This window comes from Coloeus monedula (genome assembly GCF_965178545.1).
Source record: "Coloeus monedula genome assembly, chromosome: Z".
NCBI lineage: Eukaryota > Metazoa > Chordata > Aves > Passeriformes > Corvidae > Coloeus > Coloeus monedula.
This window is the reverse complement of record NC_138822.1, coordinates 9,671,925-9,686,759: the sequence shown is the minus strand read 5'-3', so window position 1 is coordinate 9,686,759 and position 14,835 is coordinate 9,671,925. Positions and strand designations below refer to the sequence as shown.

Sequence of the window (14,835 nt, the reverse complement as noted above, 5' to 3'; positions counted from 1 at the left end):
AAAAGCTCTGCATCAAATAGCCTCAAAATTACCACAGACCATGCAATACTAGTTAAAGTCTCACTTAGAGAGATAAAAAATTTTTTAAAAGTTGGAAGAAAACAAACACCAAACAGAAAAAACTCAACCAGCACACCTCAGTTATCAGGTAAGAACTAAACCAGTGGTGTCTGAACACTGAAGACTTAGCTTGGTTTCAGCAACGCAGTTCCTTCTCCATTTTGTATTTAGTTGAAAGGTTCTACCTTGGCCCATACACAGCTTCAGTTTGCTATCAGCCTCCTATCTCAAATTTCAATTTTGATCCTATTTGCACACCACAGCTTCCTACTGTGACTAAATGTCACAAAAGGATCTCTAGTTACTCATTCCCCTAAAGACACAGTTAACTATTAATGTGGTGCTTGCTTTGAACACGCATTAAAAGTAATGTCCAAGAACATCCCTGAGGATCACATCATTTGATAAGCCTTTCCAGCAATGTTAAGCATACAGAAGTCGTATAACATCCTAATACCTGCACTGAATAATGTATAGGAGAGTTTGTCCTCTGCACATGCCTACCTGGGCAATGCCAGTGTACATCAGCAAATGGGGTACCACATGTTTGCTGACATGGGCCCCACTGCATCAGGAATGGAGACATAACCGTGCCATGTCATGGAAACCATGGAAGAGACCTCAACGATTATCTCGTCCAACCTTTCTTGGCAAAAGCACACTCTAGACAATATGGACCCTGTCCAGCTGGATCTTAAATAGGTCCAGTGTTGGGGAATCTACCACTTCCCTGGGGACATAATTCCAAAGGTTGATTGTTTTCATTGTGAAAATTCTCCTCGTGTTCAACAAAAATGTCCCCAAGAATAATATGCACTGATTATCCCTGTTTTTCCAACGGTCTCCTTGTGAAAAGGGAGCTTCCATCATATTTGTAGTCAATCCTTAAATACTGGTACATGGTGATAAGATAAGCCTTCCCTCAAGGTTGAACATACCCAGCTCTCCCAGCCTTTCCTCACACAGCAGGCTTCTCAGTCCCTTGACTGTCTTTGTGGTTCTTTTCCGGACTCTATTCAGCTTTTCCACATGTCCACATATTTTTTTGTGCAGCAGGGATAAAAACTGAACACATTTGTGGCCTAACAAGCGCTGAGCAGAGTGAGTAATTTGGAAAAGGTCTCTCCTGGACGCTTCAAGCACACGTTTTAACTCAAGGCCACAACAGCAGCTTCTGCCCCGTTCTGCAAATCTTTCAAACAAACCCAGAGACTAGGCTTCCCTCAAACCAGCTAATACTCTGTTCAACCAGAACTATTGGGCTTTGCCTCCATACGTGCAGTTCGGCTCTTCCCCTCAGCTACAACCATGCTCCTGAAGACATCAAGGCCTCTTCATCTCGGAACAGTGACGATAATCTGGCAGTTCTTACCTGAGAGCCATTCAGCCACCTACAGACTGCTCTATAGATCATGTTCCCATACCTACACCAGCGGTACAGTGTGCAGCAAAGAAGCTAATCGAGGTTGCACTGAACTCCTAGTACCTGAAGACTTACCGTCCATCAAGCACCCTGTGCAAAAGATGTGCTCTAAAAGACCCAAACAGACTTTCATCTCACAGGTAGTCCTCACAGCAGCTGATGAAGAGGAATGCACTGCAAGGGAAGAGGACGCCCCTTTCAACAGAAAGCCTCCTGCACTCCAAGTGTAACCTCCTTACTAACCTTGGTTATTTCCTTGGTGTTATGGATTCTGCAAAAACAGTTCAGTAGCCACTTCAGAAACAGCAACAGGCTGATGTTTCCTAGCAGAAGAAAACTGCACTTTGTAGAACCTGAGAGTTCAGTTTTGCTATTTGAGAGGTAAGGAAAATATGAACAGTCTTGGCTAACAGTAGTTTTTGTTTTTAATTTTCAAATTTTAGACTGAGTAAAGCATCTCAGTAAGATGCCCAAGCCAGACACTGAACAGCATAATCCTTTAGAACACTAGAAAGTCAAGTCCACAGTTTAAAAAGCTCAAGCTAAAAAGCAAGGGTTTCTTTGGCTGAAGAAGTACATTAGACAGTTAAGTAACTGTTGGCTTGAGACAGTGCCATTATAAAAGGGTTCTAAAAGGCCAAAAGGAAGCTTAGGTGCAAGTCTGTAATGCCGCTCTGCCTGTGGTAAGTGGTGATTATCTGCCTAGAGTAACTCTTCAGCTAAAGAAACCCTTGCTTTTTAGCTCAAAAAAAATTTCCCCTGCTATATTTGTGAAGAGCACCTCTCACAACTCAGTTTGCCTCTTCAGATGCCATCTTTGGTAGGCATTTTTAGCATCAAAAGCCAGACATTCTGAGTTAAAGTATTTAATCACTAGCCTCATGTTTATTTGTAAGCACACTCCATCTACCTCCACTTCCTACAGTCCAAACATCCTGAGACAAGGCTTCCTACAGCTCACTGTGTTCAAGTAATACTTTACTATTAATAAACTTCCGTAAAGAAAACACACTTCATTCATGCTGGGGTCAAATCCATGGTGACAAAAGCAAAGAATATACTCAGGGAATTAGTGTAAAGTCACCTGCAAGAATACTTTAGCCACACAGGAGATGCACTACTCCTGAAGTTAGGAAAAGACATCTACAAGTAAGTGTTTCAATTCTCAGTTTGAGAAGCATAGGATGAGATTAAGAACGACTACCATGTTCAGACGGTAAGTTTATAATGGGTTGTTAGATCTGTAAAGGAGTGTGTATCATAGCCTTGTAGCAGTTGTTCCAAGTGGAAAGTCTTCAGAAGGAACTTGTCTGTAAGTCCCTTACAGAGGGACTGCTAATACGTACTGCGCCATAGGCATGTAGTGAAAAGCTCCTATGGATGAACCAAAGTCCTTGATATAATATTTTAGTGAAGTTTACTCAGTAGTTCTTCTCCCCATTAGATGTGATTGATTACCAATACTCCTTAGCTTCAAGAGAATAAAACCCACATTAAAGCAGCTTTTATAACATCTGCGTAAACAGTAAAACACCAGGTTCTTAGAGAGATTAAGAGTCACAGAATACCATCTTTACGCAGTTACTTGGTATGCAGAACTTAACAACAGACACATCATGCCTAGGGTATGGGAATGACAGAGGAAGCCGTGCCTGTCATTTGGACACATGGTTCTAAAACAAGGCACCCAACTCTGCTACATACAAGTGACAGAAATTACTGTGCTATCATTCCTGTAGGACCAGGCACTGACCCTGTCATGAAGAGCTGAAGCACAACTGGTTTCAAATCTCAAAGAAAGATTCTAGGCAGCCACAAGATGTCTCCAATAGAGTACCACCTGCCACACCAATGAAGGGGCAACTCTGCAACATGTTGTGTACACCCTACAACACTAACCCTAGCTTGACTGAAGAGCAGACCAGACAGATACTGCTACCCATGCAGTACCCAGCTATTAAACGTACCTAGTTTTGTTTTGACTGTGAAAATATCCTCCTACTTAATGTATTATTTACTTCCCCACTTTTCCCACTACCAGCATTTCTCCCTGTTAAAAAGAACAAACTCGCTAATTCCAGGCAAACACAATGACAGCACTTTCTGCCACAGGGCTCTCTTTACCTTCATTGACTCAGCATACAATATGTATTCCCTAAGCACAGGCAGGAAGTCTTCTGTCATGTCCTCACTGAGTTCTTCAAGAGCTGTGCAGCAATTCCCAATACAGGCAGACACTCCTTCCAGTGGCTCTGACAGCTCAACCTCCAGCCCTCCCCAGGTTGAATAAACAGGCCCATATTCTCGTAGTTCCACCAAGTATTCTGCAGAGGCAGATGGAAAATTAGATTAACAGAGTAAGAGCAAGACACAAAGATGTGCAAACACAAAACAGGAGAAATTATGCACCAAGTCTGAGTAACATTAATCCCCACAGGGAGCCAAGATTTGTGTTGTGTTAGCATTTTTAAAGAGACGGAGCCCTACGGCTGCAGAGGTGACAGGTTCAAGTTGCCTCTTTCTTAACCTACCATTCCTACAGACTTCCAATACAAAGACTCTTGCACCTTTGCAGTAGCCAGTTAGTTTTTTAAACATACATAAGACTTTACTAAGACAGGCCTGTAAAGCTTGTCTTCATCTCAGAATTCCATTTTTATTCCTCCAGGTGGAATCTGACGCAGTCCAGTGCCTTAATTGTGTCTCCCCTGATGGAGAAGGCTTTTTAGAGTCTTTGCCAGGAGTCAGAGACAAATGGGACTTTTAGCCTTCTCTTTCTTCTGTCGTTGTTTATTAAGTCTTATCAGCGAAATACAAGCCACTATCGTGACCCAGACATAGCGTGAAGTAGAGAATGCAAGAAAAGCCAAATTATCAAGATAGCACAGCCTTTTCAAAGGTAAATTAACCAATAAAAACTAAAAATGAAAGATATTTTCACTTTTCTACCAAAGTCTAGTAAATTTTCTTGTCACGCAGAGAGAAACTGCGGAATTCTTTATCCAGTCATTCCAAACTACTTCTACTGCAGAACATGGAGTAGTAGAAGAAGAAGAAGAAGGTCTGGAGAACAACAACAATCCTCCATTTTGATGTTTTTTGCTTTTATCTACTTACTACATTAATAAACCCAAAACCTCTAAATTTTTCACCCTGTGATAATTTTACATAATATTCTATCACCTAGCTCACACCAGTGTAGATTCTAATTCTTCCCAGAGGGTAAGCAATTTTCTCCATGGATGAAGGTCAAAAACAGTGTTGTCCAGGGGGGTAGGACCCTTCCAAACAGGCAGAGAAATGTTCTCTGCATTCTGGGCTCCCATAGAATCTACAGGTTCTTCCACCTTCTAAAAATTCTTTGAAAAAATTACTCTAGTAAGATAGTAGGTTGGTATAAAAAGTTCAACTTTAAAAAAATATTTGGAGAGTTGTGCTAATACCAGATACTGTGTTAGGTTTTGGGCCTTTTTAAAATCTGGAACACGCATTAGATTTTGCCCTGCGTGTGACTTATTACAGGCCAGAATCATCAACACAAATTATCTTGATCATGCTATCAACCAGAGTAAGACACAGAGCATTCAGATGGAAGTATTACGATGGAACACCTTGTGTCCTTACCCAACTGCTCCTTGATGATCCGTTGTGCTATTCTGTCAATGGTACCAAGCTTTAGAGAGAATGTGTCCAGATAATCCCCAATGGCTGCAAACTCCAGTGGCCGACTTCTTAATTTGTAGCCTCCCGTAACGTATTTGACAGATTCCCCCATCTTTGATAGCAAAGCCATTCCTTGCTTTTTGTAGGCATTAAGATCCTAGGAATTAAAACAAACAAAAATAACAAAACCAAAAAACCTCAAACCAAACCAAACAAAAACCAAAACAAATTAAAAAAAGAAACAAAAAAAAAACAAAAAAACCCACCAAAAACAAAAAACCAAAACAACAACAAAAACCACAAAACAAAACAAAGCAAACCACAAAAAACAACAACAACAAAATCCAAAACAAAACAAAAACACAAAAAACCCAAAAGCACACACACGAAGAAATATGTTTAGGAATACTCACTTACATGTTCAAATGTTAATACAATGAAGGATACTTTCCAGTCAAGATCAAATCTTGTGAAGTCAAGAGATTACACGTGACATGCAGCCTTGGACAAAGGCTTTCTACAAGCTGTATAGCTGAGCACAGCTTCAAGTCTACCCCTAGATGGAGGTATATTATCCAGGAGAATAGCATGAAGTACATTAGAAATAACTAAGTAGCCTGACTTTGCATGTGGCCATACTGTCCCATGTTCCTGTACTCTCACCAGAGAAGCAGCCATATTAACAGCTCTGGTTCCACCAAAACAGTTCACATCATTCATCTACACATACATCTAAGTCACAGCCACCATGCCAGTATTAACCAGATGTGCAGCTGGCTCTCATGACCTAGTAGAGAGCTACACATTGCACACTTATTTGGTAAGCAGCCTCCTCACTCCAGTTCCGTGGTCACACAGGAGGCAGGTGAAGACTGCACGCAGAAAAAGTGCAGCATGGGGAGACCAGCAAAGCTTCTCTGCAAGAGGCACTGTAGCTCAGGCTGGGTCAGATGCATCCATGTTGCCTCCACAGAAAGTGTAAACTTCCTTGACATTCCTTTACACATTTGCATAAACCAACTTTCTGAAAACCCGTGCTAACAAGACTGTCTGCCTACAATCTTCAAGGGATTTCATCTTAACAGTACACCAGAAAAAAATTGTTTTAGTTAGCCAAAAATCATTTTGAATTTTGCATTTTACTCTTTCCAGCAGAGGTCAGTATTCAACATCTCAAAACAGGACAGGGCCAGAAGCTATAACTAGGTTATCCTATACAGCCTGAGGAAGAGATGTGTTCAAACGAAGTAGGCCTGTAGAGATCAAGCATTCAGACATATTACAGACTACACTAAAATCTTAAGTGTTCTTAAAAAAAAAACCACAAACAACCGGCAGCCATCTTCAAAACATGCACTATGGTATTCCTTCCAAGTACTTAACATAAGTCAAATGTAAGTCTGATTACAAAAACCTGACATCTTAGCAGCTATTATAATTTTCTATTATGTTTGCATTTAAATGCAGTGGTTCCTTGACTTTTACTTTCCGCGTGTCCTAAGCTCTAGCTGCAAACAGGAATCAGAAAAGATCCTTGAACTCAAAATTATTCACTCACTCTCTCAAGCATTCTAGTATGTTACAGGTCGAAACAGGGACCCTGAAGAAATGCTGGTTTCTCCTTTTCAACCAGAAGGTGATCTTATGACTTCCTGTAGTAACTAAATTCTGAAGTCCTAGCACACTGAACTGACACTCACTGCTCCACTGGACCAAGTTCAAACACTAGAGACAGTCAGCAGAACAGCTGTCCTTTCCCCCTTCCTCCCAGGATGCTCTGTAACCTCAAGGCAAACTCTGCCAAAAGCACAGGATGAAGCCCTTGACATTCATTTTACAGGGGTGGAAGAAGAGAAAAAAGCAGCTAAGAAAGCTGCATCATGCTTGGACAGCTGAAAAGAGGAACAGAGCTATCTGACATTTAAGGTGCTAAACAAATTCTGTTACAGGCTTGTATCACTGGTTAAGTTCACCATGGATGGGAAATAAAAGAACACTGGAGACTGATTCTTAACAGCAAGCAGACCATGAACCTGAAGTGAGCTCAAACATCACATTTAAGTGAGCTAGAGTAATGTGACTTTGGAAAGGCGTGCTTTTATAGCTCTTCTCACCTATCTGGTAAAACCCAAGCATAGCTGCCAGTCCTCTTAGTCTGATTAAAATGCAGTTCTAAAGAAAGCCAAAGAAAATTGCACCATTCCTGCATGAGTCATGCAGAAGATGAGCATGTAACTGCTGGCTGAGAACAAATGAGAATGAGGCTTCCATGCTTAGTTTTGAGGGCATCAAGTGCAAGCAGTATAAAAAGCACAGTCAAGATAAAAAGTCAAGAAATTTGCAAGTTTTTGTGCAAGGGAGACTTCTCTTCTTCTACTCCTTCCCTCCTCCCCAAAACCAGATTTTAAAGTCTACCGCTTTCTGAATTTTTAATCTCTCTTGCGTAACAGGAGTATGTTCTAGGCTCCAAAACAAGAATTCAATTTATCAATCTGCCAAGAGGATTCCTCTTCCCTTCAAGCACAGGGAACCTATACTGTTGTCACTCATAAGGGTCCATCACACACAATAGCCAGGGTCCCCAACAACCCTCTGGTATTTCAGAGGAAGCTCTGATCTCCACATGTAGTTTTGTTAATGCCTTTTCACCTTAATTTTTGAAGGGATTGCAAAGGTTTCTGTTCTTTTGTTCCTGTCAACAACTGCATTTGAAAGTTACTGGCTTACCTTAGCTGTGAGAAAGACGTTGAAGTGCTCATTAAAAGACAGCACTGGGTGATCAGTTATTCTCTTCAAGAACTTGTCTAATGCTTTCCTCCTTGTCTCCACAAACTCTTCCGAAAAGCGATCAACAACACCCTTCACCACAAATTTTTCAGGCAGAGGCTGTCAGAGATAAGCAAACAGCACAAGATTCAAAAGACCAAAAACTTGCTTTTGTTATTTGGAAGCAAACAAAGCAGTCAAATTCCAGTCTTAACAGGAATTGAAACGTTGTGTTTGCTAACAGGAACCATGCATCAGATGGGATTCAAGCTGTGCTCAGAATTACCCTTTAGCTGGTCTGGCTTAAAGCTAGCCATTCTACTGAGTGGCTTCAGCTGAGAGCCACACCAGGGAAGTCAGACAGTACTCACACTAAGTACTTTTAACATAGCTTAGATTGTTCTCTCTACTGCTATCCACATTCACAATCCAGCTCTAAAGAGATGCCAGTAGAGCTGCATGCTATTTGTAACAGAAGTGTACACACCCCCCCACCACCCAGTGTTGAAGCAAGGCTGCCCAGTCTAGGGAAACTCAGAAAATTTGACTATTCTACTTACTCCACACACTCCTCTCTGACCAATTTAGAGGTTTTGAACACGGTCCTCCTGTAAAAGGCTGATAGCCTTACTGAGAACACTGAGCAAAAACAAACCAGCAGCTTGATACAGCAAATGGCTGGATCTTTTCTGAAGTACGAGCACACCCAGTCATCTATCATGGCTGACTTTCCTCAGTATGCTTCTGTAAGTGATGAAGGTCTGACAGTACGTCCACTCTTACATCTTACTGCCTTGAGTCCATCAGTTCATCTCCGCAGTCCAGCTTGGCATGTAAGCCCAGACTGTCTCCAGACTTGCTACAGTCTCCCCTGTTACACTTAGATTACACACTCTGAACTACCACTTTGGATGGAAGACAACTTTTTAAGCTGAAGCATGGTTAGTTTCAGCTCTACCACTAGATCTGCTTTTTTTCTGTACAGACAGCACTGACTTCAAGATTAATATCAGTTTTAAAACTGTGCTTCACATTTCATTCTTGTGAACCAGTCCATCCAGACAATCTGCTTACAGTAAGGCTAGCAATGACAGCCATTTTCACCCAGCTCAGGAAGCAGGATTCACCTCTGGAAAGAGTCTTTGTCATCTAAAATCTGTCAAAAATAATTAAAGAAAAAGAAGTCTATACATATTGCTTTCCCACTATACCCAAGCTGATGTGGCTTGTACATAAAGGCACTATCTCCTAGGTAAGCACAGGCAGCATGACTTAGCTGCAATACAGCTACATTTTTACCACTGTACTTGGTTCTTACAATTTAAGACCTACTTTGTTATGCTTAGCATTCAAATCAGTCAATCAATCTAGTTAAACCAGTGTAAGGTACACTATCATTAGACTTCTTCAAAAGTATAATGCCTTGTGCATTAGTCTTCAGGGAGAAAGAAACTCTCTTCCTTTGCTTTGTAAACTTTAGCTGGGACTCTAGGAAGTCACTACCTCAGCATCATACCTCAGCAGGAGGAAAAGAAAAATGTTTAAAGAAAAGAAAAAAGAGGGAAAGGAAGACGAGTTTAAAGAACACTAATTCAACCAAACACATGCAAACTGGCACTGAATAATCACTGAAGTTTGAGCATTTGAGAGCCACAGAAGAGACCATCTCTATTACAAAGACTTCTGCTGTTTAACCTGCTTTCAACTACAGCAGTAGGTACATTCCTTCCCATTATAGGCTTTTGGAGGTCCATCTCAAGTAATCAATACACAGAGCAATCAGAAATAGCTTCAAGTACCCAAACATGACCATCCAAGGACAAGGACCTTGGCTGCATTAGGTTTACCTTTCTAGTCTAGAGACAGGTCTGACATCAGTTTTACTGTTTTTTGAAAGAAAAGATTAGAACGCCTTAGATCTTTTAAAGAAAATGTAACTATCAGTAGCTGAAGAGATGAAAAGGAACCCATACTGAGCTTAGTTTTGGCTCCTAAGTCTAGGCTATCATGATGCACTTCACTGAGAAGACACATCATTTGCTACAGGAAAATTTTAGGCAGAATCACTACATAGATTAGGAAAACAACTCCCTTCTGATAATTTGTTAAAACAAAAGGCTTTCAAGGATTGCAGTATCCATAATTACAAATACATATAGTCTTAGATTGTCTTGAAACATCTTCTCAGAGTGCACTTGAGTGAACTGCCTTTAGCTTCTACACTCCATCTATTTCTAGATGATAAATACATAAAGCATTTAGCAGTCTCCCCACCATAACCTGCATGGAGGAGATTAATAGGAGATTCCATAACTGCTAACTTGTGCATAAACAGATAAAACAGGGCAGCACATCCTTATATCTCCAGATTTTCTAGAAGAAAGGCACCTAAGATGTTGGCTTGTTCTGCAGCCGGTTCCGTGTACAGGAGCTACTCATGCCAAGTTTGCTGCTCTGTGTGCAACAAATTCCTGGTCACAGCAAAGCAGCTTGATTCCCTGCCTATGACTCACCTCCTGTTACTCTACTATTATTTACTGCCTTACAGGCTTCAGGCAGAACTGGTTGCCTGTTAGTAAACCCAAGAATCTGCAGAAACTTAACTGCAATTGTTCCAGCTGTTCATAGAATGGGGAGTAAGAAAAGAGTATGGGCACTTAACACATTACACATGCCTCCACCTTATGCACACTGTCTTTCTTTTCCCTACTGTTCACTAAACATATTTGCTGCCAGTTAGTGGTGTCACATGGTTTTGTGAAGTACTTCTTATCTCTGGGAGACTCAGTTATTATTCCACTTGAGGCAAGTCCCAGCGTAACAAAGGACTTAAAAACAGCGCTCGACCATAGAGCAACCTAACAATACTTCTCTCACAGCCTACTCCTTGCTGAGGGAGGGAGGGAGGGCAGAGGAACTTCCATCACATCATCCACCCCAGACAGGCAAGCTGAAGTATTTTAGTAGTGTTGTTATTTCCTGACAATTCAATTCCTACAGGACTTTTTAAATTTCTTTGTTCAAAAGGGCTGAAGGTGGTGATCGCACAGGTTTCCTACCTATGCACACAACAAACCTATAAGGTAGTACTAACTTCCTCACATCAAATAATGTGGTCAAATCACCAGTTTCAGCAACAAGAGGTGCAGTAGTTTAGCTAATGTTATTAAGTAAACTTCTGCCTACTGAAGGCATGCAATAGCTACCAAGCCAGAGGCTGAGACTTCCAAGTCTGTGCTATTAAATGTCACGGCTACTAAGTGTTAGCACAAATAGTTTTAAACTACCCTGTAAAACCAGCTCAAAAGGCCATCTTGAAAACCGAGACTAGAACCTGAAGTACGTGTGGCTTTTCATAACCCCAGATGCTCTGAAATACAGATGTAATAATTGAGCAAACAGATTAAATGTATTATGTCACAACTACTGAAGTCAGCACATGTATTGCCATGCAGGAGGCTGACAAAGCTCACCTCTCAGGTGTGCCACTCAAGGAAAGTCTACGCTTCCTAACCAGTCAGGAATGGAAAGTTCTTTCCACTCCACTATAAGACAATTTATAAGTACCATATTTAACTCTAAATACTCAAAGAGAATGGAGTAATGTTTTTAAAATCCAGACACATATCATCCAAGTATTACCCTTGGAAGACAGATGCACAACTGTCTTTAACAGCAGATTCTTGCTTACTACCTACGGGAATAAGATGCGTTGGCTGAGACTCTTCCAGCTTGTTTCTCAACCAGTCGAAGTCCTGGTACCGCCGACGGACAGAATACTCTGGCAAATCAAACTCTGCCCGTGTGGTCTGGAAAAGAACAGGATATATTTAGTTTGCACCAAAGCCTCTCACTTCAGAGCTTAGCAGAAAATGCAGTACAGCCATCCCTCCAAGGGTGAGGCAGAACAAGCCTTGCAGGGAGTCTTAATCCCCAAAATTGTGCAGCCAGCATGAGAGAAAGATCCTCTGGCTTTTCAAGCAGTGGAAAAGCAAGCAATATGAAAGGTGATTACTTGGAACTGATGTGTTAAGATCTATTTGTAGTTCATTACATGTTCTGTTCTCATTACAGGAGAAGTCTGTAGAGCAGAAGCACTGTGTACTACATTACTCTCTTGGCAGTTACAAGATTACAAAGACTGTATGAGATACTCATTCTGAGGACATGAGTATTTTACCCATCAAGAATTAAAAGTAAAGGTATTTACTGACTTATTCTATGGCATGGATTATCCATGAGTGAAAAAGTGTTTCACTGCTGTCCCTGTATTCTGCAACTGATGGGCTTTTCACACTCTAAGATTAAAAGATCAGAATGTAGGCCAATGTGAGGTTCGACGGACTGTTTTTGTTGATTTTCAAGACAAAGAAACAAGTCTGTTTATGTGTATGCCTGATTAGATACATTAGTGCCTTAAATGAAATCTTTTAAATTTTCCTTCTTTAGGGCAAAGTTGCTACAAGTTTGAGGGGAAAAAAGTAAGTATGCAGAGAAACTGCTGGCAAGTGTTTTATCCACTCCTTGAACAGTCCATAGCCTGGAAGGCAGACTGTATGGGGCTGTTTGCAGAGCACATAGTGCAATTGCCTGAAAGTATTTGTGAAACTGTATACCAACTAGGAGTGTCTGCTGAAGAGCCTGGCATTAGCCCTGATTAGAAGGTAGACGGCCCTTGTACTTATGTCCCGCTGAGAAGCACAGGGAGCTATAATTAAGTTACTTGCAGCCATCTTGCAACGAATGGCTTGCAGTGCCAGCACACTACATGTCTGCAGCCAGGCACCAAACCCAGCCCATTCTGGGGAATATACCAGCAATCCCAGCTTTGAACTGGCATCGAGTCCAGCACCTAGTTGCTTTGCTACTTCCAGCCAGCAGCAGCCTTTAAATGCATTCCACCTCTTCACTTGCTCTCTGGATGACTAACTCTTCAGTTGCTGCATTTTACTCCCATCAGTCAGCACTGGGGGTTCTGCACAAGTTCTACATCTGAAATCTTTTCCTAGGGTGAAGTCAGGAGCCTTAACACAGTATCAACAGCACAGTAGGTCTAGGATACTACAAGCAGCAAGCTGATGTGCTGTTACCTAAGAAATGGCTTGGCTTCTAGTAAAGGAAGGCATAGACAGACAGAAAAGAAGAAGGTGCGATCAGCTCCTCCCTCCTTTGACATGCTAGCCATGGTAAGCAATATAGCCATGGACTAACATAACAAATCCTCATGAACTGGAGCAGTCATGTTTACAGATGAGGGATTACCAAGACCTAGACACCCACTGCAGATCTGTGCTTTACTCAGCTACACACACCTCAGAGTAACACCAGCTTATTTAACATGTAAGAGTACCACACTATAAATGTGACTTCTGAGACTTCATGTGAATCATTTTCACTTGTTTCGAGTAACAGACTGAATGCCATTATTCTAGAAATTTAAAAAGAAAAAGAGGGGAAGGGGGGAGGTAGTAATTACTTAGAAGAAAGCAGAGCTTTTGTGAACTGTCACTGCCCAAAGGCATCTTAAGAGATCAGACAGTGAGTGAATGAGAGCAATCAGAATGGCTACACACTACAGTGTCTTATCCTGTACCATGAGGATGAAGGTAAATTTTCCCATCTGTTAGCACTGAGAAGCTTATCAACCACTATTCTGCTAACAGTTAAGGAAAACTGTATAGGACTGTCTAAGAGTAGGAAAGCAGGGTTAAGTCCCAGTATAGAAACAATACATTAGCTATCGTTCACCTCTAGCAAACTGCTCCTGTTGCCTTTCCTTTGCAAGCAGAATTGCAAAGTTTACCATCTATCACATTTTTTTTCCTCTGAGATGAAAATACAGCAGCAACATTTCAGTGTTTACTGTACAGGCTATCAAATCTAGACAGCAAATAAGCTTTTAAAAGACTATTTGGGCAGAACATAAAGGCCCTTCAAGGTTTTAGTGGAACCTCACTAATGCTGAAAGAATTTGGATCTCAGATCAAACTGTTCATTAGTTTAGCACACGTTATTTTTTCCAAACTGCACATAAGGGGAAGGATGATCTTGCCACTGTCCAAGCACAGTATTGAGGAACACGTTCACTGAGGTAGCTTGTGGTGCAGCTGCAGTGGGAGCTGCAGGTTGAGCTCTGGCAAAGAGGCTGTGAAGAGCTGACCCTCGGCACAACAAGGGCCCGGGGACCTGTGGCCCAGCCAGGGGACCGGACACTGAGACACGGCAGGAGCTGATGATCCCAGACCTTCCCACACTCAGACTGGTGAGGGGATAAAAGCCCAGGAGTTCCTTTGTTCTGGGTCCCTCCTCAGAGGCACGAGCTCAAGCTGCTGGTTTGTTATTGCACTATGCTTAAATTAATTTAAGGGTTGAGACGGCTGAGAGTCTGCTATGGGAAACCTGGGGTCAATCCAGTAAGGAAACCTGGTGTGACTGTGTGAGTAGCTGGGGGCCTCGGTCCCAGCTCAGATGGTGCAAGAGTGACTGCCAGAGTGGCTCCTGGATGGTTGGGCAGGGAAATTTCCATAACAAGTGGACAACAAGTGAATCATCTATGTTTTTGACACAGTTAAATTCCTCCTGCTTTCTCAGTAAGATTCATAAATCTCATCTTGCAAGGACATGTCTCTTCCAAAGGAAGCTGAGAAACCTACATGGCCAATCTCAAGCTCCCAAAAAATAACGGGCAAGATGATTCCAGGAACTTATTGAAGATTCCAGCACAGTTCTACTAAGTCAGCACTGCAGCACTCTGGGCTCAGTTTTACTTGCTGGAAATCAGGCAGAGTTACAGACACTTCTACCTCAGTTGCTGAAATGGTTTTGACTAGAGGCAGTATTAAGGCAATCACCAAGTCTTGGTCTTGTGTAAAATTATTGTCTTTCTTGGAAAGAGTTAGCAGTCAAACCTAAAGCTAGCCTGT

General features: G+C 41.7%; 1 protein-coding gene across 1 annotated transcript in view; it reads right to left on the bottom strand.

The window, feature by feature from the left end:
- SNX30 (sorting nexin family member 30) overlaps positions 1–14,835 on the bottom strand; it is a gene marked incomplete at its 5' end in the record, with an annotated part of 55,187 nt that overhangs the window by 11,053 nt on the left and 29,299 nt on the right. The window contains 4 exons of the mRNA XM_082301440.1: positions 3,608–3,807; positions 5,108–5,303; positions 7,874–8,032; positions 11,611–11,721. Coding sequence (XP_082157566.1) covers positions 3,608–3,807; positions 5,108–5,303; positions 7,874–8,032; positions 11,611–11,721 — 666 coding nt within the window. The remainder of the gene's footprint in view (positions 1–3,607; positions 3,808–5,107; positions 5,304–7,873; positions 8,033–11,610; positions 11,722–14,835) is intronic.